Source organism: Prionailurus bengalensis, chromosome A1 (assembly GCF_016509475.1).
Source record: "Prionailurus bengalensis isolate Pbe53 chromosome A1, Fcat_Pben_1.1_paternal_pri, whole genome shotgun sequence".
Lineage (NCBI taxonomy): Eukaryota > Metazoa > Chordata > Mammalia > Carnivora > Felidae > Prionailurus > Prionailurus bengalensis.
In genome coordinates, this window is record NC_057343.1 from 19,163,440 (window position 1) to 19,188,517 (window position 25,078).

The 25,078-nt window shown below is 38.2% G+C and overlaps 1 protein-coding gene and 1 long non-coding RNA gene across 3 annotated transcripts in view; both read right to left on the reverse strand.

Moving 5' to 3' along the window:
* Window positions 1-892: 892 nt before the first annotated feature.
* Window positions 893-5,843, reverse strand: LOC122497061. Its single transcript, XR_006301022.1, has 4 exons — window positions 5,787-5,843; window positions 4,782-4,835; window positions 3,815-3,868; window positions 893-1,257 (listed from the first exon to the last, which is right to left on the reverse strand). It is a non-coding gene; the product is annotated as an uncharacterized LOC122497061 (long non-coding RNA).
* Window positions 5,844-12,319: 6,476 nt separating this feature from the next.
* LOC122481818 (homeobox protein 2-like) overlaps window positions 12,320-25,078 on the reverse strand; it is a 43,630-nt gene continuing 30,871 nt past the window's right edge. For both annotated transcript variants that reach the window (XM_043577960.1, XM_043577952.1), the window contains 3 exons: window positions 21,740-21,796; window positions 13,392-13,445; window positions 12,320-12,391 (listed from right to left, as the gene is read on the reverse strand). In XM_043577960.1, coding sequence (XP_043433895.1) covers window positions 12,334-12,391; window positions 13,392-13,445; window positions 21,740-21,796 — 169 coding nt within the window. In that variant the 3' untranslated portion in view covers window positions 12,320-12,333. The remainder of the gene's footprint in view (window positions 12,392-13,391; window positions 13,446-21,739; window positions 21,797-25,078) is intronic.

A 25,078-nucleotide genomic window follows, 5' to 3' on the forward strand; every position in this document is an offset into this window, starting at 1 on the left:
AACAAAACTGGGAACCAGAATATATCCAGAAAAAAAATTAAGAAAGGAACACAACTAAGGAATAAGTAGAATTCTGCAATCCTCTGTTAAGAAGAAACTTTATAATAAAATTAGTGTCTATTCAGAATATTTTCACATTTTTTAACTAGATGAACATTTATTTGTGAATGTGTGAAAATAATTCTTTCAAGCATGGTACTTACCTGCAAACTGAAGTTGAGTCATTGTTGTGTACTTTCCCTCTCAAACATTTTGATACCTTTCCACAGTTCTTCTCTTTTGCCTCAACACAAGCTCTACCTTTGCAAAGATAAGAGATCCACTGATGACCCCCCTCCTCCAAACTTCAAACTGACTTACTCATATGAATTGAGAAAGCCAATGTCTTCATCATCATCATCATGGAACCTGGAGAGTCGTTCCATTATACTTTAACCACCAACAAATGCAAAAACATGTCATTAGAATTTTGCTACATGGACAAGCGATGTGAAAATGTATTTGAACAAGAATTCCTTGAATCTAAAGGATATAGCAAACATGACTTAGCTCACTGGATGGCCTAAATTTTTAGGAAGAATTTTAGACTTATTGTCCAGAAAACTGTATTCTCATGGATACTTCCAAATCTCTCTAGTTTTCTCTTCCCCTCCCCCATCCCGTCTCTCCCTCATCCCTACCCTCTACCCCTCTCCTTCCCCTTCCCTCCCCACCCCCCACTTTGTCTCCTTTCTGTCTTCTGCCTCTTTCACCCTCTTTGTCTGTCTTTCTTGGGTGTGCGCTCTCTCTCTCTCTCTCTATATATATATATATCACTGATCCAAATAAATGACATCAGTAGCCTTTAATGCACCATCGTTGAGAGGTAAAATATATCAAAGTAGTCAAATACTTCCGATGCCACTTTATTCAAGTCAGTGTGAAGGATTAAAAATGTACATAGAGCTAAGTGAGTTTATAGACTTACTTTTTTTGGTTGAAATTGATACATTTGCTATGGAATATATAAACTAATTGAACTCTTAAAAATATGTCAATTAGTTATTTGGAATCTGAGTCCCTCCCACCACCTTCTACTCTTCACATATCATGGATAACTTGGATAGGATGTACATAATTGTTAGAAACAAGGACTTCATAACTAATTTGACCTCATAGACTTTAGTATCCCCCTTCCTCTCTCTGTATATATTTATATCTCACCTTTCCTTGGGCGCTTTAACACAGGTTACTCTTTTCAACTCACTTGAGTCATAGCTAAGGGATTTAAAATGCACATTGTAAGACTCCATGTCTTTCTAGACTTATTTTTAAATGCAAATTAGTGTCAATGACTCTAGATTTATAATCTGGCTGACCTAAGAATATAACATCCTAATCAGTTCATTGAAACCAGGTATATAATATTTCCCTAGAAACTAACTTTACATGTTTGTAATGAAAATCTTAGTCCTGTAGAAAAAATTAATAAAATCAAGTTTATGTATACTTCTTTTAATCCCCAAATATAATACCATTTTGTGGTTAAATTTGCTTCAAATTCAACCTCAGTTTGTAGATACTAATCTTGCTTGCCCTTGTAATTTTCTGTCTTAATTCCCTACACCACCTATTAACCCTTCAAGAATCATAGAGGTCTTTCCTGCACCTCAGAAAGGATCAAATACCTCCTGACCTGAGTTAGGGGCTCCCTCCAGTGTGATAGTGGGTTTGGGGTACCACCCTCACATGGTGGCAGCACTCTGGAGGGTAAGAGGCATATCCAGGGTCTACAAGCTCCATTTTTTTCTGCTGAGGGTTCCTCTGCTCCCTGTCCACTGCTGATTCCTCCTTGCTCCAAATTCAATTCTGTCCTCTCTTGGCCCCATACACTCAGGGGGTATGTCATCTCATACCTGGGCAATTTCATAGTTTCCTAAGTGTTTTGGCTGCTACAAAAAGTAACAGACTATTTCCTTTTATGACCTGGTCTCCTTGCCCCAAATAGACCCAGAAAAGAAAGTTACATTCTGAAGCTTGCAAAGACTTGAGATAGTGTCAAAGAAACTGTGTATTGTCATTAGAGCACTTTCCTGAATGAACTTCACAAATCTCAGTATCTCCCTTCCTCTATCTCCATGTATTTATATCTCACCTTTCATCAAAGGGTCAACACCAGTTACTTTTTTCCCCTGACTTGGGTCATTGCTAAAGGATTAAAAATGCACATTTTAAGACTTCACGTGTCTCTCTAGATTTGTTTAATTTTTATATGAAAATTAGGTACAATTTGGCTACAATTTGTACTCAAGTGGATTAAAAACAATTTAATCAGCCTTTGATACCTGGCATTCAATGTTTCCCTACAAATGAGGCTTTATATGCTTAAAATGAGACTCTTACTCCTGTGGACAAAAACTTAATAAATCAAGTTTGTGTACATTTTCTTGACTCCTGAATCTTCTCCTTGCTCCAAAATGGGTTTATCTCCTCTCTTGTTCTGCTTTATTTTTTTAAGCTTATTTATTTATTTTGATAAAGAGAGCACGAGAGAGCATGAACAGGGGAGGAGAAGAGAGAAAGAGAGAAAGACAGAGAATCCCAAGCAAACTTCATGCTGTCAGTGCAGAGCCCAACACGGGGCTTAATCCCAGGAACCATGAGATCATGATCTGAGCAGAAATCAAGAGTCAGATGCTTAACTGACTGAGCCACCCAGGTGCCCCTTTGTTCCGCTTCCGTTAGAGTCTCATACATGGGGCATTTTGACAATTTCCTAGGGGTTTGGGTGGCCACTAGCTAAGGCTGACAAACAGGAGAGGAATAAGATGCATCCCCTCATGACCTGTTTCTCTTTTATCCAACTCTGTCTAAACTGGAGACAAAGTCACTTTCGTATGCCACAGTAATTTGGAAATGGTGTCAAAGACTCTCAGTGTCTTCTGGAAAATAGTATGGAGGTTCCTCAAGAAAATAAAAATAGAACTACCCTACAACCCAGTAGTTGTACTACTAGGTATTTATCCAAAGGATACAAACATGCTGATTCGTAGGGGCACATGTACCCTAATGTTTATAGCAGCACTATCAACAATAGCTAAAGCATGGAAAGAGCCCAAATGTCCACTGTTTGATGAATGGATAAAGAAGATGTGGTATATATATATATATATATATATATATATATATACACACACACACACACACACACACACACACACACACATATATGTATGTATGTGTATATATATATATATATTTTTTTTTTTTAATATTACTCAGTGACCAAAAAGAATGAAATCTTGCCATTTGCAACAACGTGGATGGAACTAGGGTGTATTATGCTCATTGAAATAAGTCAGAGAAAGACACGTATTATATGGTTTCACTCATGTGGAATTTAAGAAACAAAACGGATAAACATAGGGGAAGGGAAGCAAAAATTAGATAAAAACAGAGAGAGAGACACAAACCACAAAAGACTTAAATGCAGAGAACAAACTGAGGGTTGCTGGTGGGGTGTTGGGTGGGGGATGGGCTAAATGGATGATGAGCATTAAGGAGGGCACTTGTTGGAATGAGCACCGGATGTTATGTGTAAGTGATGAATCACTAAATTCTACTCTTGAAATCATTATTATACTATATGTTAACTAGGATTTAAATTTAAAAAAAGAAAAAACAAGGAAGACACAGAAGGAAAAAAAAAAGACACTGTAATGTCTTGAATGCTCCTGAAAATGAACCTCCAAATCTCAGACTCTCTCCCTCCCACCGTCTCCATATGTGTCTTTATACATGTATAGTTCTGTTTACATCTCTATTTATATCTCACATTTCGTTGATGATTTCACCAGAAGTTACTGTTGTCAGTTCACTCAAGGCAATGCTAGGGGATAAAAATAGGACAGAGTCAGACACTACATGATATTCTACATTAAATACTACAGGTCAGTTAGTTAAAATTACTCTCCAAATTACAAGATAGTTAACTCTTTTAAAATTTACATATAAATCAGTTATTTGAAACCTGGTATGTCGTTTCCCCCTAGAAATGAGGCTTTTTGTCTTTGTAATGAATACCTTGCACCTGTCAAAAAAATTAATGACTCAAGATTTAGGTATAGTTCTTTACTACTGAATCTGACTCAATGTGTAACATTCTTTTTGGGTGGGATTTATTTATTTACCTCAGCGTAGGAATACACCTCTCTTGACCAATCTAATTTCCTCATTTGCAAGTCTTTCCAACCCATCTGTGCTTTTTAGGAATCATGGATGTCTTTCCTGCCCCTCAGCTAATATCAGATCACTACAGGTCTGAGTCAATGGCTCTATCCAATATGATGGTAGGTCTGGGCTTGGGGCACCCCCCAGCTGCAAATGGTGGCAAACATACACAGATCCAAGTCTATAGGCTCAATTATTTTCTGCTGAGGCACCCTCTGCATCCTGTCCCCCCATATGTTTGCTGTTTATAATTTACTAGTATTCTCTTTCCTACCCTAGTACAGACTCAGACACAGGCAATCTGAAAATTTCCTATCAGTTTGGCTGCTCATAACCGAGGGTGAAGACTGGGGGTGAGAGAACTCCTTCTATGACCCGTTCATCTTTCTTCTACCTTGATTCAAAAACCCTTGATTCTATATTACATATAGAAGCTTACCATGAGAAGACTTTACAAACAATATCAAGAGAACTGTGTATCCCCACGGGGAGTGAACATCCCAAATCCCATCCCAAATCCCAATATGTGTGCGTACAGACACATATTTATGTATGTATTCATCATAGCTCACTTTGCATTGGAGAGTCCATTGGAGGATACTGCTGTCCATTCACTCATGGCAGTTCTAAAGGATTAAAAGTAGACATAGTTAGATACCACATGACTTCTAGACTTACTGATTTAGTTCAAATTGGTTACAATTACTCTTGAACTTATAAACTGGTTGATACTTAGAAAATTTGCCTGCAAATTAGTTATTTGAAACCCAATATCTCCTTTTTCCTAGAAATGAAGTTTGATATGTTTGCAATATGTATTTTAGACCTAGCAAAAACATGAGTGATTCAAGAGTTAAGTACAGATCTTTTCTACTGATGCTGGCTCAGTGTGTACCAGCCTTTCATGGTGGAAATTATTTCAATTCAACCTCAATTTGCAAGTATACATCCTTCTTCCCTCCCAAATGTTCTGTTTCTCAAGTCCCTCCTTCATCTCCTTTTACCACTCTTGCCTTCTCTGCCCTCAGATAGTGTCAAGTAACTGCAGGCCTGAGGCAGGGGCTCCCTCCATGTGACTGTAGGTTTGGATCTGGGACAGCAGCCTCATATGGTGGCAGAACTCTTGGAGGGCGAACGATCCAGGTTCAATTAGCACCTTTCTTTCTGCTGACGGCTCCTCTGTCCCCTGGCTACTGGCACCTCCTCTTTTGTCTTAGTAGGATTCTGTTCCCTCTTTACCCAGCCTAGTAAGACTCATACATAGGCACGCTGGAAATTTTCAAAGGTTTTGGCTTCTAGACACTACGAGGAGGAAGGATTCCTCTTAGGACCTGCTCCTCTTTGATCCAAACAGATCCAAAAAGATAGGAAGTTACCTACAGGTGCGACAGTGAGAAGATTCAGAAACAAAGACACCGTATTGTCATGGATGATCCTGAGAATGCATTTGGAAACCTTATCCCTTTCGCTCATAGTATTTGTTTTTGAACGTGTCTTTGTGTGTCTGTGTGCATATAAATGTATACATACATATGTGCATATAAATATATATTTATCTTTATTCATTTATATCTCACATTTCACTGGTGAATTCCTCATAGCCATCTGATTTCGATTCAGTCAGCGCCGTGCTAAAGGATTAAAGAGGTACATAATCAGACACCATGTGTAATACCAGACTGACTTTCCTTCATTTAAATAACTATAATTGCTCTATACTTATGAAATGGTCAGTCTTTAAAAATTCATGTATTTACCACCTAATTGAACCTGGTAGGTCATTTTTTTTAGTAGAAATGAGGCTTGGGTGCCCCTGGGTGACTCAGCTGGTTGAGCGTCTGACTTTGGCTCAGATCATGATCCCATGATTCCGTGAGTTCAAGCCCAGCAATGGGCTCTGTGCTGACAGCTCAGAGCGTGAAGCCTGCTTTGGATTCTGTGTCTCCCCCTCTCTCTCTGCCCCTCCCCTGCTCATCTCTATCTGTCTCTCAAAAATAAACATTAAAAAGATTTTAAAAAAGAAAGAAAGAAATGAGGCTTTATATGAGATGTTAATGACTACCTTAGGCCTATAAATAATGCATCAATCTGTAAGTTCTTTACTGCCACTCTAAACTGAGTGTGTAACAGCCTTTTGTAGTAGAATTTATTTCAAATTCAACTTCAGTTTGGAGGCAGTCATCCCTCTTATCCATTTAAATTCCTGGTTCTGAGGCCCTTCCCTCTTCTCCTGACTTTCATCTAAGGTTTGGCTGCTAGAAAGGGAAACAAATCCACTCAGGGTAAGAAGTACCCCTCTTATGTCTTCCCCTTTTATTCAACTAAATCTAAAAAAAAAAAAAAGATAGAAAATTACCTACATATACTACAGTGAGAGAACTTAGAAGCCGTATTGAAGACACTCCAGGGAGGAGTTAAGATGGGGAATGATTAGGGAGACCCCAAGCTTGTCTAGTCCCTTGAACACAGCTAGATATTTATCAAATCATTCTGAAATGAAAGAAATCAAACAGAGGTTTGAGAGAACAAAAATCGCGAGACTACAAGTGGAAAAGTGACCACCCTTTAGGAGGTAGGAGTCGTGGAGAATTTAATGGGGGAGCTGTTGTTCTGGGTACAGCTTGGGGAGGGATCCTGCTTGGAGAGGCTACTGCAAAGTAGTATAAGTAGCAGAACACAAAATCTCAACTTTTAGCAGTCTGCTACCATGGAGGAAGTGCCCGGCTTAAAGGTGCTCAAGTGGTGAAGTGGAGCAGAATCCCAGGAGTGACAGTGCGGTCTGAGAATCCCTTGGGGCACAAGAAAGACACGCCATGCCAACATACTGTGCTGTTTCCAGGCATAAGAGAGGGGACTCGCTCTGGCAGAGGGCAGCAAACAGGAGTGCTAGCTGTCTGCTCTGACATAAGCTCTGAAGAGCGGTATATTCATGCCACTGCTTTTTTGGCACAGGCTGGCAAAAACCTGGCGAGGCCCTCCCCCGGAGGAACACTGTGGGTCTGCCCCCACAGGGATCCCTAAAATTTGGGAGTTTTAAACTCAGTTGTAAGCCTGAATAAAAAAGCTTGGACATAGGTAGGGTGAATGCAGGGTTCTGATGAAAACCGGGGACACAAGAAGGGTGATTAATTGCTCTTCTGTGAGGTTTCCCTGAAGAGTAAGTGGCGCAAGCATTTAGCTCCAGAGCTATAGAGCAGGGAGCTGCCATTTTCAATCCACTTTTCAGAGCCAAAAGGCTTCAGGGAGCAAAACAGCACCACCTAGTGGAGGTCAGAGCCACTTACACCAAGCCCCTCCCCCTCGCACCCTAGAGGCGAATTTCCGCTCAAACAAGTCAGCCTGAGAATTAGTGCAGCAGGCTCCTCCTCCAGAAGACCAGCACCAACGACTCACTTGCACCAAGTCTACCGGGCAAACAGATCTAGGAAACATAGGATCTAAATTCCATTTTACTTTTATTCTTTATGTTTTTATTATTGCTTTTTTCATTCATTTTCTTATTTTTTTTTAATTCATCTTAAAATTTTTACTTTTTTTGGGTTGCCTGGGTGGCTCAGTAGGTTGAGCCTCCGACTTCAGCTCAGGTCAGGATCTCTCAGCTTGTGAGTTCTAGCCTCATGTCAGGCTCTCTGCTGACAGCTCAGAGCCTGGAGCCCGCTTCGGATTCTGTGTCTCCCTCTCTCTCTGCCCCTAACCCACTCACACTCCATCTCTGTCTCTCTCAAAAATAAATAAACATTAAAAAAAGAAAATTAAAAAAAAATCTGTTTTTTTTTACATTTTTATGTATACATTTTTATATATACATATCCTCTTACTTTTTATTTTATCGTTTGTTTTCATTTCATTTCATTTCATTATATTATGTTTTAATTTGGGTCTAGACTCCTAACAAGCCACCCAAAACACACCCAGGATCTAGGGTGGTTGTTGTTTTTAATTTTTTTTGTTTGTTTTCTTTATTTTTTCTTTTCTTTTATGGACAAAATGACAAGATGGAGAAACTCACCCCAAAAGAAGGAACAGGCAGTAGAACTCATGGTCAGAGATTTAATCAAAGCAGATATTAAGTAAGATGTCTCAACTAGAATTTAAAACCACAATTAAAAGGATGCCAGCTGGGGTTGAAGAAAGCATAGAAGACAGCAGAGAATTCCTAAACTAAAATCTTGTCAGCCCCAAATTAAAAATGCTGTAACCAAGGTGCAATTTCAAATGGATGCCATGATAACGAGGCTGGATAGAGCAGAGCAGCGAATCAGTGATATAGGAGATAAAATTATGGAAAATAATGAAGCTGAAAAGAAGAGGGAAACAAAGACAAAAGATCATAATACAAGACTTAGAGAACTCAGTGACTTATTAAAGAGGAATACCATTTGTATCATAAGAATCTCAGAAATGAAGAAAGAGAAAAGGGGGCAGAAGGTTTATGTGAGCAAATTATAGCTGAAAACTTCCCCAATATGGAGGACATACATCTAAATCCAAGAAGCACAGAGAATCCCCATTAAATTCAGCAAAAGCCAACCATCGCCAAGGAATACCATAGACAAATTCACAAAATACACAGACAAGGAAGGAATTATGAAAGCAGCAAAGGAAGAAAAGTCCTTAACCTACACGGGAAGACAAATCAGGTTTGCAGCATATCTGCCCACAGAAACTTGGCAGGTCAGAAAAGAGTGGCAGGATACATTAAACATGCTAAATGGGAAAAATATGCAGCCAAGAATACTTTATCCAGCAAGGCTGTCATTCAGAATAAAAGGAGAGATAAAGAGTTTCCCAAACAAACAAAATCTAAAGGAGTTCATGACCCCCAATCCAGCCCTACAAGAAATTTGAATGGGAACTCTTTGAGTGGAGAAAAACAAAACAAAACACCAAAAGCAACAAAGACTAAAAATGACCAGAAACACCAACTCCACAGGCAACACAATGGCACTAAATTCATATCTTTCAATAGTCACTCTGAATGTAAATGGACTAAATGCTCCAATAAACAGACATAGAGTATCAGAATGGATTAAAAAAAAAAAACCAGATACATCTCTATGCTGCCTACAAGACACCCATTTTAGATCTAAAGGCATCTTTAGGTCTAAAAGTGCCTTTTAAAAGTGAAAGTGAGGGGATGGAGAACCATAGATCAGGCTAATTGAGGTCAAAAGAAAGCTGGAGTAGCCCTACTTATATCAGACAAACTATATTTGAAACCAAAGGCTAAAATGAAATGAAGAATAGGTCTACCTTAATCATAATTAAGGGGTCTATCCATCAAGAAGATCTAACAATTATAAATATTTATGTCCCTAACTTGAAAGAACCCAAATATATAAATCAATTAATAACAAACATAAAGAAACTCATTGATAATAATACAATATTATTAGGGGACTTTAACACCCCACTTACAACAATGGACAGGTCATCTAAGCAGAAAATCAACAAGGAAACTACATCTTTGAATGACACACTGGAACAGATGGACTTAACAGATATATTCAGAATATTTCAACTTAAAGCAGGAGAATACACATTCTTTTCAAGAAAACATGGAACATTCTCCAGAATATATCATGTATTGGGTCACAAATCAGCTCTCAAAAAGTACAAAAAGATCAAGCCCATACCACACATTTTCAGACCACAGTGGTACAGAATTTGAAATCAACCACAAGAAAAAATATGGAAACAACATGAGTACTTGGAGATTAAAGAACATCCTATTAAAAAATGAATGGGCTAACTAAGAAATTAAAGAGGAAATTAAAAAGTACATGGAAGCCAATGAAAATGAAAATACGACAGTCCAAAATCTTTGTGGTGCAGGAAAGGCAGTCAGAAGAGGGAAGTATATAGCAATCTAGGCCTTCCTAAAGAAGAAATGAATGTCTCAAATACACAACCTAACATTACACCTAAAAGGGCTGGAAAAAGAAAAGCAAATAAAGCCCTAAATCAGCACAAGAAAGGAAATAAGGAAGATTAGAACAGAACTCAATGATATCGGAAAAAAACAAAAAATGTAGACCATAACAGTGAAACTAGGAGCTGGTTCTTTTAAAGAATTAACAAAATTGGTAAACCCCTAGCCAGATGTCTCAAGAAGAAAAAAGAAAAAAACAAAATAGATAAAAAATAAGAATTAAAGAGGAGAGACCACAACTAACACCACAGAAATACAAACAACTATAAGAGAATATTATGAGCAAGATATGCCAACAAATTGGGCAATGAGCAAGAAATGGATAAATTCCTAGAAACATATAAACTATCAAAACTGAAATAGGAAGAAATAGAAAACTTGAATAGATCCGTAAGTAGTAAAGAAATTGAATCGGTAATCAAAAATCTCCCAACAAACAGGGTCAGATAGCTTCCCAGGAGAATTTTACCAAACATTTAAAGAAGAATTAATACCTAATCTTCTCAAACTATTGAAAAAAATAGAAATAGAAGGAAAACTTCCAAGCTTATTCTACGAGGCCAGCATTACCTTGATTCCAAACTAGACAAAGACCCCACTAAAAAGGAGAATTACAGACCAATATCCCTGATGAACACTGATGCAACAATTCCCAACAAGACACTAACGAGATACTGGCACAAAAACAATCAATGGAATAGAATAGAGAACCCAGAAATGGACCCTCAAATGTCTGGTCAACTAATCTCAAAGCAGGAAAGAATATCCAATGGAAAAAAAGATGGTCTCTTCAACAAATAGTTGAAGAATGGGAAAACTGGACAGCAACAGGCAGAAGAATGAAAACGGACCACTTTCTTACACCACACAAAAATAAACTCAAAATGGATGAAATACCTAAAGGTAAGACCATAAAAAGTCCTAGAAGAGATAGCAGGCAGCAACCTCTTTGACCTCAGTGGCAGCAATTTCTTAGACATGTCTCCCGAGGCAATGGAAACAAAAGCAAAATGAACTATTAGAACCTCATCCAGATGAAAAGCTTCTGCACAATGGAAGGAAACAATTAACAAAACTATAAGGCAATTGATGGAATAGGAGAAGATTTTTGTAAATCTTCTGATAAAGTGTTAGTATCCACAATCTATAAAGAATATATCAAACTCAACATGAAAAAAACAAACAACCCAGTTCAGACGTAGGCATAAGACATGAGCAGACACTTTTCCAAAGAAGACATCCAGATGGCTAACAGACACATGATGCTCAACATCACTCATCATCAGGGAAATACAAATCAAAACCACAATGAGGTACCACCTTGCACCTGTCAGAATGCCTAAAATTAACGACTCAGGAAACAACAAATGTGGGCAAGGATGCAGAGAAAGGGGAAGACTTTTGGACTCCCGGTGGGAATGTAAACTGGTGCGGCCACTCTGGAAAACAGTATGGATGTTCCCCCCAAAATTAAAAATAGACTACCCTACAACCCAATAATTGTACTACTCAATATTTATTCAAGGATACAAAAATGCTGATTTGAAGGGGCACATGCACCCCAATGTTTATAGCAGCACTATCAACAATAGCCAAAGTATGGAAAGAGCCCAAATGTCTGATGAATGGCTAAAGAAGATGCGGTATACACACACACACACACTGGAATATTACTTAGTCACCAAAAAGAATGAAAGCTTCCATTTGCAATGACGTGGATGGAACTAGAGTGCACTATGCTAAGCGAAAGAAGTCAGTCAGCGAAAGACAAAAATCATATGATTTTACTCATATGTGGAATTTAAGAAACAAAACAGATGAACATAGGGGAAGGAGAGGCAAAATAAAATAAGATAAAAACAGAGAGGCAAACCTTAAGAGACAACTAAATATAGAGAAAAAAACAGGGTTGCTGGAGTGGAGCTGGTGGGGGGATGGATTAAATGGGTGACAGGCATTAAGGAGGACATTTGTTGGGATGAGTGCAAGGTGTTATATGTAAGGGATGAAGCACTAAATTCTACCCCTAAAACAAACACTACACTATATATTAACTAAATTGAATTTAAATAAATAAAAAAGACACCCCGTGGACGCACCTGTCATTTTAAAAATCTCATATCTCTCTTTGTTGTTTTATGTGTGTATGTGTCTAGATTATACATACAATTTTAAATTTACACATTCATATCTCACATTTCATTGGTGGATTCCTCATAGTTTTCTAATGTCAGTTCATTCTGGGCATGGCTAAAGAATCAAAAAGGTACATAGTCAGACACAATGTGTAATTCTAGATTTCCTTTTTTCCATTCAAATAGCTACAATTATTCTACAGTATGAGTTGGTTGAGTTTTAACAGTCCAAGTGCAAATCAATAATCTGGAACTTGGTGTGTCATTTCATATTAGAAATGAGGGTTTATATGGTGGCAATGATTATCTTAGGCCCATGAATAGTGAACACATCAAGACTTAGGTAAAGTGTTCTTAGTCATTACCCTAACACAATATGTAACTACCTTTGGTGGTAGAATTTATTTCCATTTGACCTCAGTTTATAGGTTTATAAGTACATATCCCTTTGACTCCAACTAATGGCATGATTGGCAATTTCCTCCATCCCCTGCTTACTCTTCATGCTTCATGGCTGTCTTTCCAGACCCCCAGACAGGGCTAAGTAACTAAACACTTGAGGTAGAGGCTTCCCCCCAGTATAACAGTAGGTTTAGGATGGAGTCTCAGCCTAATACAGTAGCAGAACTCTTGAGAGTCATGGACACATCAGTCTATTATCTCCATTGTTTCCTCCTGGCTTCAATGTGCCGCCCACTGTAGACTCTTCCTTGTTCCAAATACCAATCTATCCTCTCTTGGCTCACCCTAGTAGAGTCTCATATACAGGCCATCTGGTAATTTCCTCAGGGTTTGGCTGCTACCCACTAAGGCTAACAAACATGCTTAGAGGAAGAAGCATCCCTTTCATGACCTGCTCCTATTTTAAGTGAATCTGAAAATAATAGTTATCTACAATGTTAATATGAGAAGACTTAGAAAAAGTGTCAGACACTCTGTATTGCTTTGGATGTTTCTCAGGGTGAATTTCACAAATTCTATTTCTTTGTGTTACATATCTGTGTGTGTGCAGGTGTATGAGTGTTGTGTGTTCGTGTTGACAGGAGCATGTATGTGTGTGTGCATATATTATATACTTATATATATACACATATCTTTATGCCTTTTAAGCTCACATTTCATTGTCGTCTTCCTCATAGGTTTCTGATGTCAATTCATTAGGGTTTGGGCTAAAGGATTGAAAAGGTACATGATCAGATACCACATATAATTCTACACTTATTTTTTTTTGTTCAAATAACTGTAATTATTCTATTTTTATGAACTGTTTGATCTTTAAACATTCATGTAGATATCAGTAAATTGAACCTGGTATATAATTTTTTATTAGAAATAAGGTGTTAGACTTCTGCGCAAGATGGTGGAAAACAAGGATCCTGAGCTCACCTCATTCCATAGATACACCTAGATAACACCCATATCAGTATAAATAGCCCAAAAAATAACCCAAGACTGACAGAGGAGACTCTTCATTCATAAATGTAGGGAATAGGCCACATCAAAGAGGGTAAGAAGGGCAGAGACACAGTCAGGAGCTAAATGGACCCACAGGACTCCTCATGGGAGGGAGGGATGCTGTGGGCACATAGAAGGTAGAGAAGACTTCACACCATGCATCCAGGCATGGGAAACATGTACAGGAAAGTCAAATCACCAGAACATTAGGCTTTAAAAACCTGGTGGTGGGGGGGGGGGGCGGTGTATCAACCTTACTAGTTCTTAGAATCAGTAGGACTTAACACCTGGAACTTTAAAAATCAGTGGGCTTGGCTCTGGGAGAGCTGGAAGGCAATATGAAATAAGTACCTGCCCTTAAAGAGACAGCACAACCAACAGCTTCCCAAGGTAGAGTGCAAACATAGCAGTTTGTAAAACACTTGTGGTATACAGGAAGATTTACTTACTCATCTCAGAGCATGTGCTCAAGGGAGAGGGACCTTTGGGAAACTTGTCCAGGAACAAAAGTGCTGGCAGGTGCCATTTCCCTTCCCCACCTCTCAGCCAAGTTACATGGATACCTGCAGGAACCAGTACAGCACAAACACTCTCCACCTAGCTTGCTAACTGTGCCATGCACCATATTCTCCTGCTGATGCTCCCCCACCATCTCAGACTGGACAAGAGTTTTCTAGGAGCGGCTGCAGGTCCCTTCCCACACTGGACCATTGTGGACCCAGTACCCCTCTCCCGCATTCTCCTGCAGACCTATCCTCAGCAGGAGTCCCTCCAAAGCTGTGTCACAAGCAGTATGCAAGCAGCCCTGACACTGACCAGCACCACTACAAAGTGACTCCTGCCCTGGGGAGAGGGAAAGATAACCACACACACCAGTTCAAGTGCAGTGGCAGGGCAGGCCCTGCCCACCAACAAAAGCTTCTCGGGGAACAACAAGGCAGAGTGCTCTGCAGTTTGGTGCTACAGCAACTCTGGCAAATGCCTGGTCTGATCCCCTGAAGCCCATGGTGGCCACAGACTGGCCTACTAACAACACAAGTAATACACCCTGCCCACAATAGGCAAATAGAGCCATTGCAAATGACTAGGCTGAAGGCAAACACAGCTCAGTCACAACAGTAGGGCACATGTAACACACAGAAGACACCCCTGAAGTGCCAGGTTCTGGTGAACAGGGGACACCACTGCAGCACATGACAGGACCTCTTTTTTCAAGAGCAAGAGATGTAGCTACTTTCTCAACACATAGAAACAGACTCGGAGAGTTAAACAAATGAGGAGAGAGAAGAATATGTCCCAAATGAAAAAAAAAAAGGACAAAAATCACTGCAATAGAGCTAAATAAAATAGAGATAAGTCACATGCCTAAGAGGATTTAAAGTAATGGTAATAAAGATACTCATTGAACTTGAGAAAAGAGGTAGGACTTCAGAGAGACCTTCAAGAAAGAGAAAGAAACCATAAAAAGGAACCAATCAGGGGCATCTGGGTGGCTCAGTTGGTTAAGTGTCTGACTTCAGCTCAGGTCACAATCTCATGGTTTGTGAGTTTGAGCCCCGCATTGGGCTCACTGCTGTCAGCACAGAGCCCACTTGGGATCCCCTGTTCCCTCTCTCTCTGTCCCTCCCGTGCTCATTCTCTTTCTCTCAAAATAAATAAATTTTAAAAAAGAACCAATCGGAATGAAAAATTCAATAACTGAAGTTAAAAGTACACTAGAGGGAGGGGCACCTGAGTGGCTCAGTCAGTTAAGCATCTGATTCTTTATTTCAGCTCAGGTCATGATCCCAAGGTCATGGGATTGGGCCCTGCATTAGACTCCACACTGAGCATGGAGTCTGCTTGGGATTCTCTTTCTCTCTCCCTCTCTCCCCCACTCACACACTCACTAAAAAAAAAAAACAAAAACCAAAAAAAAAAAAAAAAAAACCCAAAAAACAAAAACAAAAAACCACTAGAGGAAATAAGTACTAGAAGAAGAAGAGTGGATCAGCAACCTGGATGAGAGAGTAATACAAAGCAATCAAGCTGAACATGAGAGAGGAAAAACAAACAATAAAAAAAGGAGAATATATTAAGGGAACCAGTGCCATCATCAAGCATAATAACATTTGCATTATAGGAATCCCAAAAGTAGAAGAGAGACAAAAGGGGGCAGAAAATCTATTTGAATAAATAATAGTAGGAAAATTTCCTAACCTGGAGAAGGAAACTAAAATCCAGATCCAGGAGGCAGAGAGAACCCCCAACCAAATCAACCCAAGGAGGTCCACACCAAGACACATAGTAATTAAAATGCCAAAAAGTAGTGATAAGGGAGAATTTATAAAGAAGCAAAAGAAAAATCAAACAGTTATATACGAAAGAAACCCCATAAGGCTATTAACTGATTTTTCAACAGAAATTTTGTAGGTTAGAAGGCGATGACTGATATATTAGTTCTGAAAGAAAAAAACTTGCAAGCAAAAATACTCTATCCGTTAAGGCCATCATTCAGAATGGAAGGAGAAATCAAGAGTCTCCCAAACCAAAGGTTAAACAAATTCTACATCACTAAACCAACCCTACAAGAAATTTAAAGGGGACTCTGAGTGAAAAAAAAAAGAGATCATAAGCAGGAATAAGACAAGTAGGAAGCACAAACGCAGTAAAATTAAGTACATCTATAAAAATCAGCTAAGGGATTCACAAAATAAAAGATGAAAAGTATGACACCATATACCTACAATGTGGGGGAAGAGTAAAAATTTAGTGCTTTTAGAATGGGTTCAAATTTAAGCAACCATCAACTTAATATAGACTGCTATATGTATAGGATGTTATATATAAACCTAATGGAGCCACAAACAAAAACCAGTAATAGATATGCAAAAAATAAAGAGAAAGGAATCCAGGTGTATCACTAAAGAAATCCAACTAACCATGAGAGAAAAAGGAAGAGAAGAAACGAATAGAACAATAAAACCACTATAAAGTAACAAAACGGTAGTTAAGTACATACGTATCAATAATTACTTTGAATGTAAACAGACTAAATGCTCCTGTCAAAAGACATAGGGTGATGGAATGGATAAAAAAAGCAAGGGGCGCCTGGGTGGCGCAGTCGGTTAAGCGTCCGACTTCAGCCAGGTCACGATCTCGCGGTCCGTGAGTTCGAGCCCTGCGTCGGGCTCTGGGCTGATGGCTCGGAGCCTGGAGCCTGTTTCCGATTCTGTGTCTCCCTCTCTCTCTGCCCCTCCCCCGTTCATGCTCTGTCTCTCTCTGTCCCAAAAATAAATAAAAGTTGAAAAAAAAAAAAAAAGCAAGACTCATTTATTGGCTGCCTACAAGAGACACATGTCAGAACTAAAGACACATGTAGATTCAAAGTATAGGGGTGGAAAGCATTTGTCACACAAATGAAAGTGGAAAGAAAGCTGGGGTGATAATACTTATATTAGACATAATAGATGTTAAAACAAAGACTGAAAAGAGACAAAGACATTACCATAATCATGAAGGGAACAATTCAACAAGAAGATATAACAATTGTAAATATGTATGCATTCAACATGGGAGTACCCAAATACATAAAGTAATTCATAACAAACACAAATTAATTGATAATAATTCAGTAAAAGTAGGGGACTTCACCACCCCACTTACATCAAAGGACAGATAATCTAAACAGAAAATCAAATAAGGAAACAGTCGGGCTTTAGTCCAGATGAATCTAAAAGATCTTTCAGAACATTTCATTTCATCCTAAAACAGCAGAATACACATTTTCCCCAATAACACATAGAACAGTCTCCAGAATCAATCCCAGGTTAGGCCACAAAATAAGTCTCAACAAATTAAAAAACACTGAATGCATACTATGCATTTTTGACCACAGCACTAAGAAACCAGCACATCAACCACAAGAAGAAATCTGGAAAGAACACAAATACATGGAGGTTAAATAACATGCTACTAAACAATAAACAGGTCAACCAAAATAAAATCAAAAAGGAAATTAAGAGGGGCACCTGGGTGGCTCAGTCAGTTAAGTGACCAGCTTCAGCTCAGGTCATGATCCCCAGGTTTGTGGGTTCAAAGACCCACAATGAGTTTTGTGCTGACAGCTCAGAGCCTGAGCATTCTGTATCTCCCTCTTTTTCTTTCCCTTCCCTGCTCATACTCTGTCTCTCCTTCTCTCAAAAATAAATAAAACCTGTAAAAAAGGAAATTAAGAAAGTAGCAGAAAGAGATATTAAGAAAACAGTCCCATTTACAACTGCACCAAAAATAATAAAATAAAATACCTGGGAATGAACTTAACCAAGGAGATAGAAGACCTGTACTCTGAAAACTATGAAACACCTGATGAAAGAGACTGAAAATGACAAAAACAAACAGAAAAATACTCCATGCTCATGGATTGGGAGAATATTGTTAAAATTTCTACCCAAAGCAACCCACAGATTCAGTGCAATCTCCATGAAATTACCAACATTCTTCACAGAACTAGAAAAAAAGAACCCTAAAATGTATATGGAATCACAAAAGACCCCTGAGTAGCCAAAGCAATCTTGAAAAGGAATGAAACTAAAGGTATCACAATCCCAGATTTCAAGATATACTACAAAGCTGTAGTAATCAAGAAAGTATGGTACTGGCATAAAGACAGATACATAGGTCAGTAGAACAGAATCAAGAGGGCAGAAATAAGCCCACGATAATACAGTCAAATTAATTTTCAACAAGGAGGCAAGAATATCCAATGAGAAAAGAGACAGTCTTTTTAAGAAATGGTGTTTGGAAAATTTGACAGTTACCTGCAAAAGAATGAAACTGAATAACTTTGTTATTCCATACACAAAAATAAGCTTAAAATAGATTGAAAACCTAAATGTGAGACCTGGAACCATAAAAATCCTAGAAAAGAGCACAGGCAGTAATTTCTGGTATTAGCTGTAGCCACATCTATTTAGATATTTCCCTGAGGCAAGGAAAACAAAAGAAGTATAAACTATTGGGATCACACCAAAATAAAAAGCTTCTGCACAGTGAAGGAAACAATCGACAAACTAAAAGACAACCTACTAAATGGGAGAAGATGTTTGCAAGTGACATATCTGATAAAGGGTTAGTATCAAATATGGTCAAGTAACTTCAGGCCTAGGGCAGGGGCTCCATCCAATATGTGAAGAACTTATACATCTCAACACCAAAAACCAAATAATCCAATTAAAATATGGGCAGAAGACATGAACAAACATTTCCCCAAAGAAGATATCCAAATGGCCAACAGACATGTGAAAAGATACTTAACATCATTAATCATTAGGGAAATGCAAATCAAAGCCACAATGAGATATCACCTCACACCTGTCAGAATGGCTAAAACCAAGTATCTATTGATAGTTGAATGAATGAAGAAGGTGTGGTATATATACACAATGGAATATTGCTCAGCGATAGAAAATAATGAAATCTCGCCATTTGCAACATGGATGGATCTAGATGGCATAGTGCTAAGCAAAACAAGTCAGAGAAAGACAAATACCCTATGATTTCACTCATATGTAAAATTCAAGAAACAAAACAAACCAACAAAGAAAAATGAGACAAAAAGAATAATCAGACTCCTAAACCAGATTCCTAACTAGGCCAGAAGGGAGGTAGGTGGGGGGTAAAGGGGATTAAGAGTACACTCATCATGAGGAGCACTGAATAATTTACAGAATTGTTGAATCACTATATTGTACACCTGAAACTAATATAACCCTGTATGTTAATTATACTGGAATTGAAAAATTGAAAAGAAAAAATGAGACTTTGTATGGTGGTAATTAATATCTTAGGACTATGAAAATAGTAAGCATCAAGGTTTAAGTAATGGTCTTTACTTTTCCCTAATCCCAATAACTAACAGCGTTTTGTGGTGGCATTTATTTCACTTTAACTTCAGTTTATTAAGTACACATCCCTCTTACTCCATCTAAATGCCTGATTCTCAAGTCCTTCCATCACCTCCTTACTTTCACCCATCATGGTCATCTCTCCTGCTTCTCAGACTGGGTGAAGCCCTACAGGCCTGAGGCAGTGGCTGTATCCACTATAGTAGTGGGTTTGAGTTTGAGGGTCACTTCACATAGTGGCAGAGCTCTGGAGGGTATGGGGCAGATTCCAGTCCACTGCCATCATTCTCCTTGCTCCAAATAGGAGTCTCTCCTCACTTGTCACATACTATAAGTTGGATATAGTCCCATCAAAACTGAAATGTTGAAATCCTATCTCCTGGAACTCAGAATGTGACTTTGTCGGAAATAGGGTTGCTGAAGATGTTATTAAGATATAGTCAAACTGGTTTGGGGGGCTCCTAATCCAGTCTGACTGGATAGCCAAAGGAAAAATTTAGACACAGACACACATACTTCACCCATGCAGAGATTAAGGTAGTAACTGGAGCAATGATGCTACATACCACAGAACAGCAAAGACTGACAGCAATCACCAGAAGCTAGGAGAGAGGTATGCACTAGATTCTTTCTCACAGCTCTCAGAAGGAAACAACCCTGCTGACATCCTGATATCAACTTCTAGCCTCTAAGACTGAGACAATAAACTTCTGTTGTTTAAACTATTCCGTTTTATGATATTTTATTACAGCATCCCTGGCAAATGAACACAGCCCAAGCTAGTAGAATCTCATATACAGCAATCTGACAGCTTTCCCAAGAGTTTTGGCTGCTGGTAACTCAAGACAGGAGGGCCTGTTCCTCCTCTATCCAATTATATAAAAAAAATGTTATATACAGAAGTTGATATTGCCAACACTTTAGAAAGAGTGTCCAAGAAATTCTGCACTGAATATCTTGTATTTTTACATATACATATACCGTACATATACATATACATGTACACACACACATACACACACACACACATACCACCTTTTACTGGTGACTTCCTTATCAGTTACTGATGTCAATTTATTTCGATCAGAACTAAAGGATAAAATGTATCTGATCAAACACCATGTGATCCCTTACTTACTTTTTTTCATTCAAATTAGCTACAATTTATCTACACTTGATAATGTGGTTGAAGCCTCAAAAATTCTTACGTAATTTGGTTATCTGGAAAGAAGTATTTCATTTTCCCCCAGAAATGCAGCTTTATATGGTAGAAATGAAATTCTTAAGCTTGTACAAGAATCATTCATGGATAAAGATTTAAAAACATTTCTTTACTACGGAACTGAACCCCAGTGTTTATGTGCCTTTTGTGCTTGTGTTTATTTCAAATTCAACTATATTTTCATGCTTCATGAAGTTTTTCTTGCTCTTCCACTATGGGCAAGTAACTTCAGGCCAGAGCAGGGGCTCCATCCAACATGATGGTGAATTTGGGTTTAGAACAACTAGCCTCACAAGTAGCAGAGCTCTGAAGGGTGATGGAAAGATCTTAGGTCTCTTAGCTCCTTTATTTTCTTCTGAGGGTGCCTCTGCTCCCTGTCCACTGCTTTTGCCTATTTGCTTCCCAGTAGTATTCTCTCCTCCCTTGTTCCACACAAGTAGAATGTCATATACAAACATTGTGATAATTTCCCAACTGTTTTAATTTTTTTTTTATCTTTTTTATTTTTGAGAGACAGAGTGCAAGCAGTGGAGGGGTGGAGAGGGAGAGGGAGACACAGAATCTGAAGGAAGCTCCAGGCTCCGAGCTGTCAACGCAGAGCCCGACGAGGGGCTTGAACTCAGGAACCGCAAGTTCGTGACCTGGGCCGAAGTCGGACACTCAACCGATTGAGCCACCCAGGTCCCCCAGTTTCCCAAGTGTTTTGACTGCTAATCCCCAACGCTCACAAACAGACCTATAATAAATGTTCTCCCTCTTTGATCTGTTCCTTCTTTTTCTATTTAGATCCAAAGCAGACAAAAAATTACATACAGAAGCTAACAAGCTATCATGAACAAGCCCTAATGCCACTGATGCTTCCAAGTGGTTTTCCCACCCAGATGACAGAACATCAACTCACCTATTGTTGATATTGTGGCCAGAGGACACCAAAGAGGACATTGGAGTGTTGTTATGTCTGCCAAAGGGAAAAAAATACACAAAAAATAAAGTCAGATGACGTGGAAGGAAATCACGCTCTTTCCTGAAAGGAATTTCAGATCCGAAAAGTAAATCACACATCACAAATCCTGAAGAGAGGTGACAGAAACTGAAGCAACAGCTTTGAGTTACCACAGTGTAACCTATAAGCCAGCCTCCAGTGTGTGTGTGTGTGTGTGTGTGTGTGTGTGTGTGTGTGTACACAGGTACATATTTACTGGAAATAGAAGCAGCAATGATGATTAATATCCTTGCTTCTTTCCCAATTTCTCTGCAATTCTGGAAACTGCTGAATAAATTTGGGAAGAGAGACAGACACACAGACAGACAGACATGAGAGTATATGGATGGGGAGGTGGATCCAGGTAACAGTTGATGAAAGGATACAGATTTAATGGAAAGAAATGCCCAATGAGAATTTCAATGGCAAGGCCAGTCCCTAGTTGCTATTTGGTAGGGTAGAAACAAGAATATTCCTAAATTATGTTCACAAACATTTCTTGAAAGTGGAGCACATCATCAGAATGACTTTTCTTGCTGTTAATCCTTTAACAACTTTTTTTAATTAAGGTGTAATTGACATACATTATATTAGTTTCAAGTGCACAACTAATAATTTGTTATTGTATATATTACAAAATGATCACCATAGTAAGTCTAGTTAACATGTGTCACCTTAGAGAATTTTTTCTTGTGATGAAGACTTTTAAGATTTACTCTCCTAGCAACTTTCAAACATGCAATACAGTATTATTAACTGGAGTCACCATGCTGTATAGTACATCTCTATAACCTGTTTATTTTATAGCTAGAAATTCGTAACTTTGGACCCCCACCACCCAAATAGAAGAAACAATCAATGAATTCAAATACAGGGCAGTGCAATTCATCTAATCAGAGAGAAAAAAAAAGAATGAAGAAGAGTTAAGATAAAACAATGATAAAAAAAATCTTAGGGGCACAGCAAAAGCAGTACTAAGAGGGAAAGGAGTAGCAATATAAATCTACCTCAAGAAACAAGAGAAGCTCAAATAAAAAAAATATATCCTTACACCTAAAAGAAACTAGGAAAAGATTTTAAAAAGCCCAAGGTGAGTAGAAAGTAGGAAATAAAAACTATCAGGGAAGAAATAAATGGCATAGAGACTAAAAAATATATATGTATATGTATATGTATATGTATATATGTGTAAATATATATATGTATATATGTGTATACATGTATATACATTGTGCCTGTGTTTATATATCAATAAAACCAAGAGTTGGTTCTTTGAAAAGATCAACAAAATTGACAAAACCTCAGCCACCCTCATTAAGATAAAAAAAAAAAGAAAGAGAGAGAGACTCAGTTAAAATCAAACAAAAGGGGAAAACTGACACCACTGAAAAAAACAGAATTATAAGAAAATACTATGAAAAATCACATGCCAACAAATTGGACCACTCAGAAGAAATGCATAAATTCCCAGAAACATACTATTTTCCAAAACTGAATTGGGAAGAAATAGAAATCTGAACAGGCTATTACTAGTAATGAAATTGAATTGGTAACCAAAAAATTTCCCCCAAATTAAAGTTCAGGCCAACATGAATTCACAGGTGTATTCTATCAAACATTTAAAGAAGAGCAAATTCCTATTCTTCTCAAATTATTCCAAAAATAGAAGAGGACAGAAAGTTTCCAAATTCATTCTATGAGACCAGCATTACTCTGATACCAAAATCAAAGACACCACAAATAAAGAAAACTACAGGCCAATATCACTGAGGAACACAGATGCAAAAGTCCTGAACAAAATGTTAGCAAAATCACATTCAATAATACATTAAAATGATCATTCACCACGATCAAGTGGACTTTATTCCAGAGATACAAGGACGGTGCAATATTCACAAATCAATCAATATGTTACATCATCTTAACAAAATGAAGGATAAAAACCATCTGATTTTCTCAACAGATGTAGTAAAAGCATTTAACAAAATTCAACATCGTTCATATGAAAAACTCCCAACAAAGTCGGATTAGAGGGAATATGCCTTAACATAATAAAGACCATATACGAAAAACCCACAGCTGACATCATATTTAATAGGTGAAAAATTGACATTTCCTCAGAGATTGGGAATAAGTCAAGCATGTCCACTCTCACCACTTCTACTCAACATAATAGTGGAAGTCCGAGCCACAGCAATCAGATAAAAGAAAGAAAGAAAGCAAGGAAATAAAGGAAACAAATAAGAGACATCCATATTAGGTAAGGAAGAATTTAAACCGTCACTATTCACAGATGACATAATACTATACATAGAACTCATAGAGACTCCACCAAAAAAAAAAAAAAAAAAAAAAAAAAAAAAGCTATTACAAGTAATAAATGAAGTCAATAAAGATCCAGGATACAGATTAACACCCAGAAAGTCCTTGTCTTTGTGCGTGTGCTCCCTAATCCATCCATTAAATACAAGTCAGAAAATTATAAATTTGATAACATATTTGATGGTACGAGGAGGATCTAGAGAGATGGGGAAAAAGGGTATGTTCCTTAACTTAACCAGAACTGATGATTAAATCACTTATGTTTGGGACCAGAATATTTGAAAAAATTTAAAATAGGCCCCATGATTTCTGTTTAGCATCTTGCTTTGGATGTGAAGTATGCACACATGGAGTAATTAGAGAGCAATTTGAAGCAGTGTGTGGACACAAGAAGGAGATAAATCTCTACGCTGGGCATAAATGGACTGTGGAGACAAGAAAGCAACAGAGGGAAAGACAATCAGTTGTGCAGGAAACACAGATTACTGAGGAGATTGAGAATATTGGAGAATGAAATATGAGCAAGAGCACAGAAATGGGAAATAGGTGATACATCAATGCGCCATTGGTAGGCATGTGTGCCATTAACATAGAAGGTCCAGAGAGGACCAGGCCTTGAGTTTTTTACCTCAAGATGCTCACAGCCAAGCAGGGGGAATAATATGCAAACCACTCATTATAGCATCAGTGGTTAGTGAGGATAGAAGGAAAGTAAAAACTTGTCTGGTGGAGGGAGTCTGGGAAGGCTTCTCGAGGGGGAGATAAAATTTGAAGAAGGAGACAGGAACTTTCAGGCTAAGAGAATACCAGATATAGTTGGATGGAAGGGAGATCTCTGGTGGGAAACAATCTTCCACGTACTTTGAAATCTAGTATCAATTATTTCTAAATTTATCAAAAGACCTACTACTTTATGAGACTGTTGCACAATAGCTT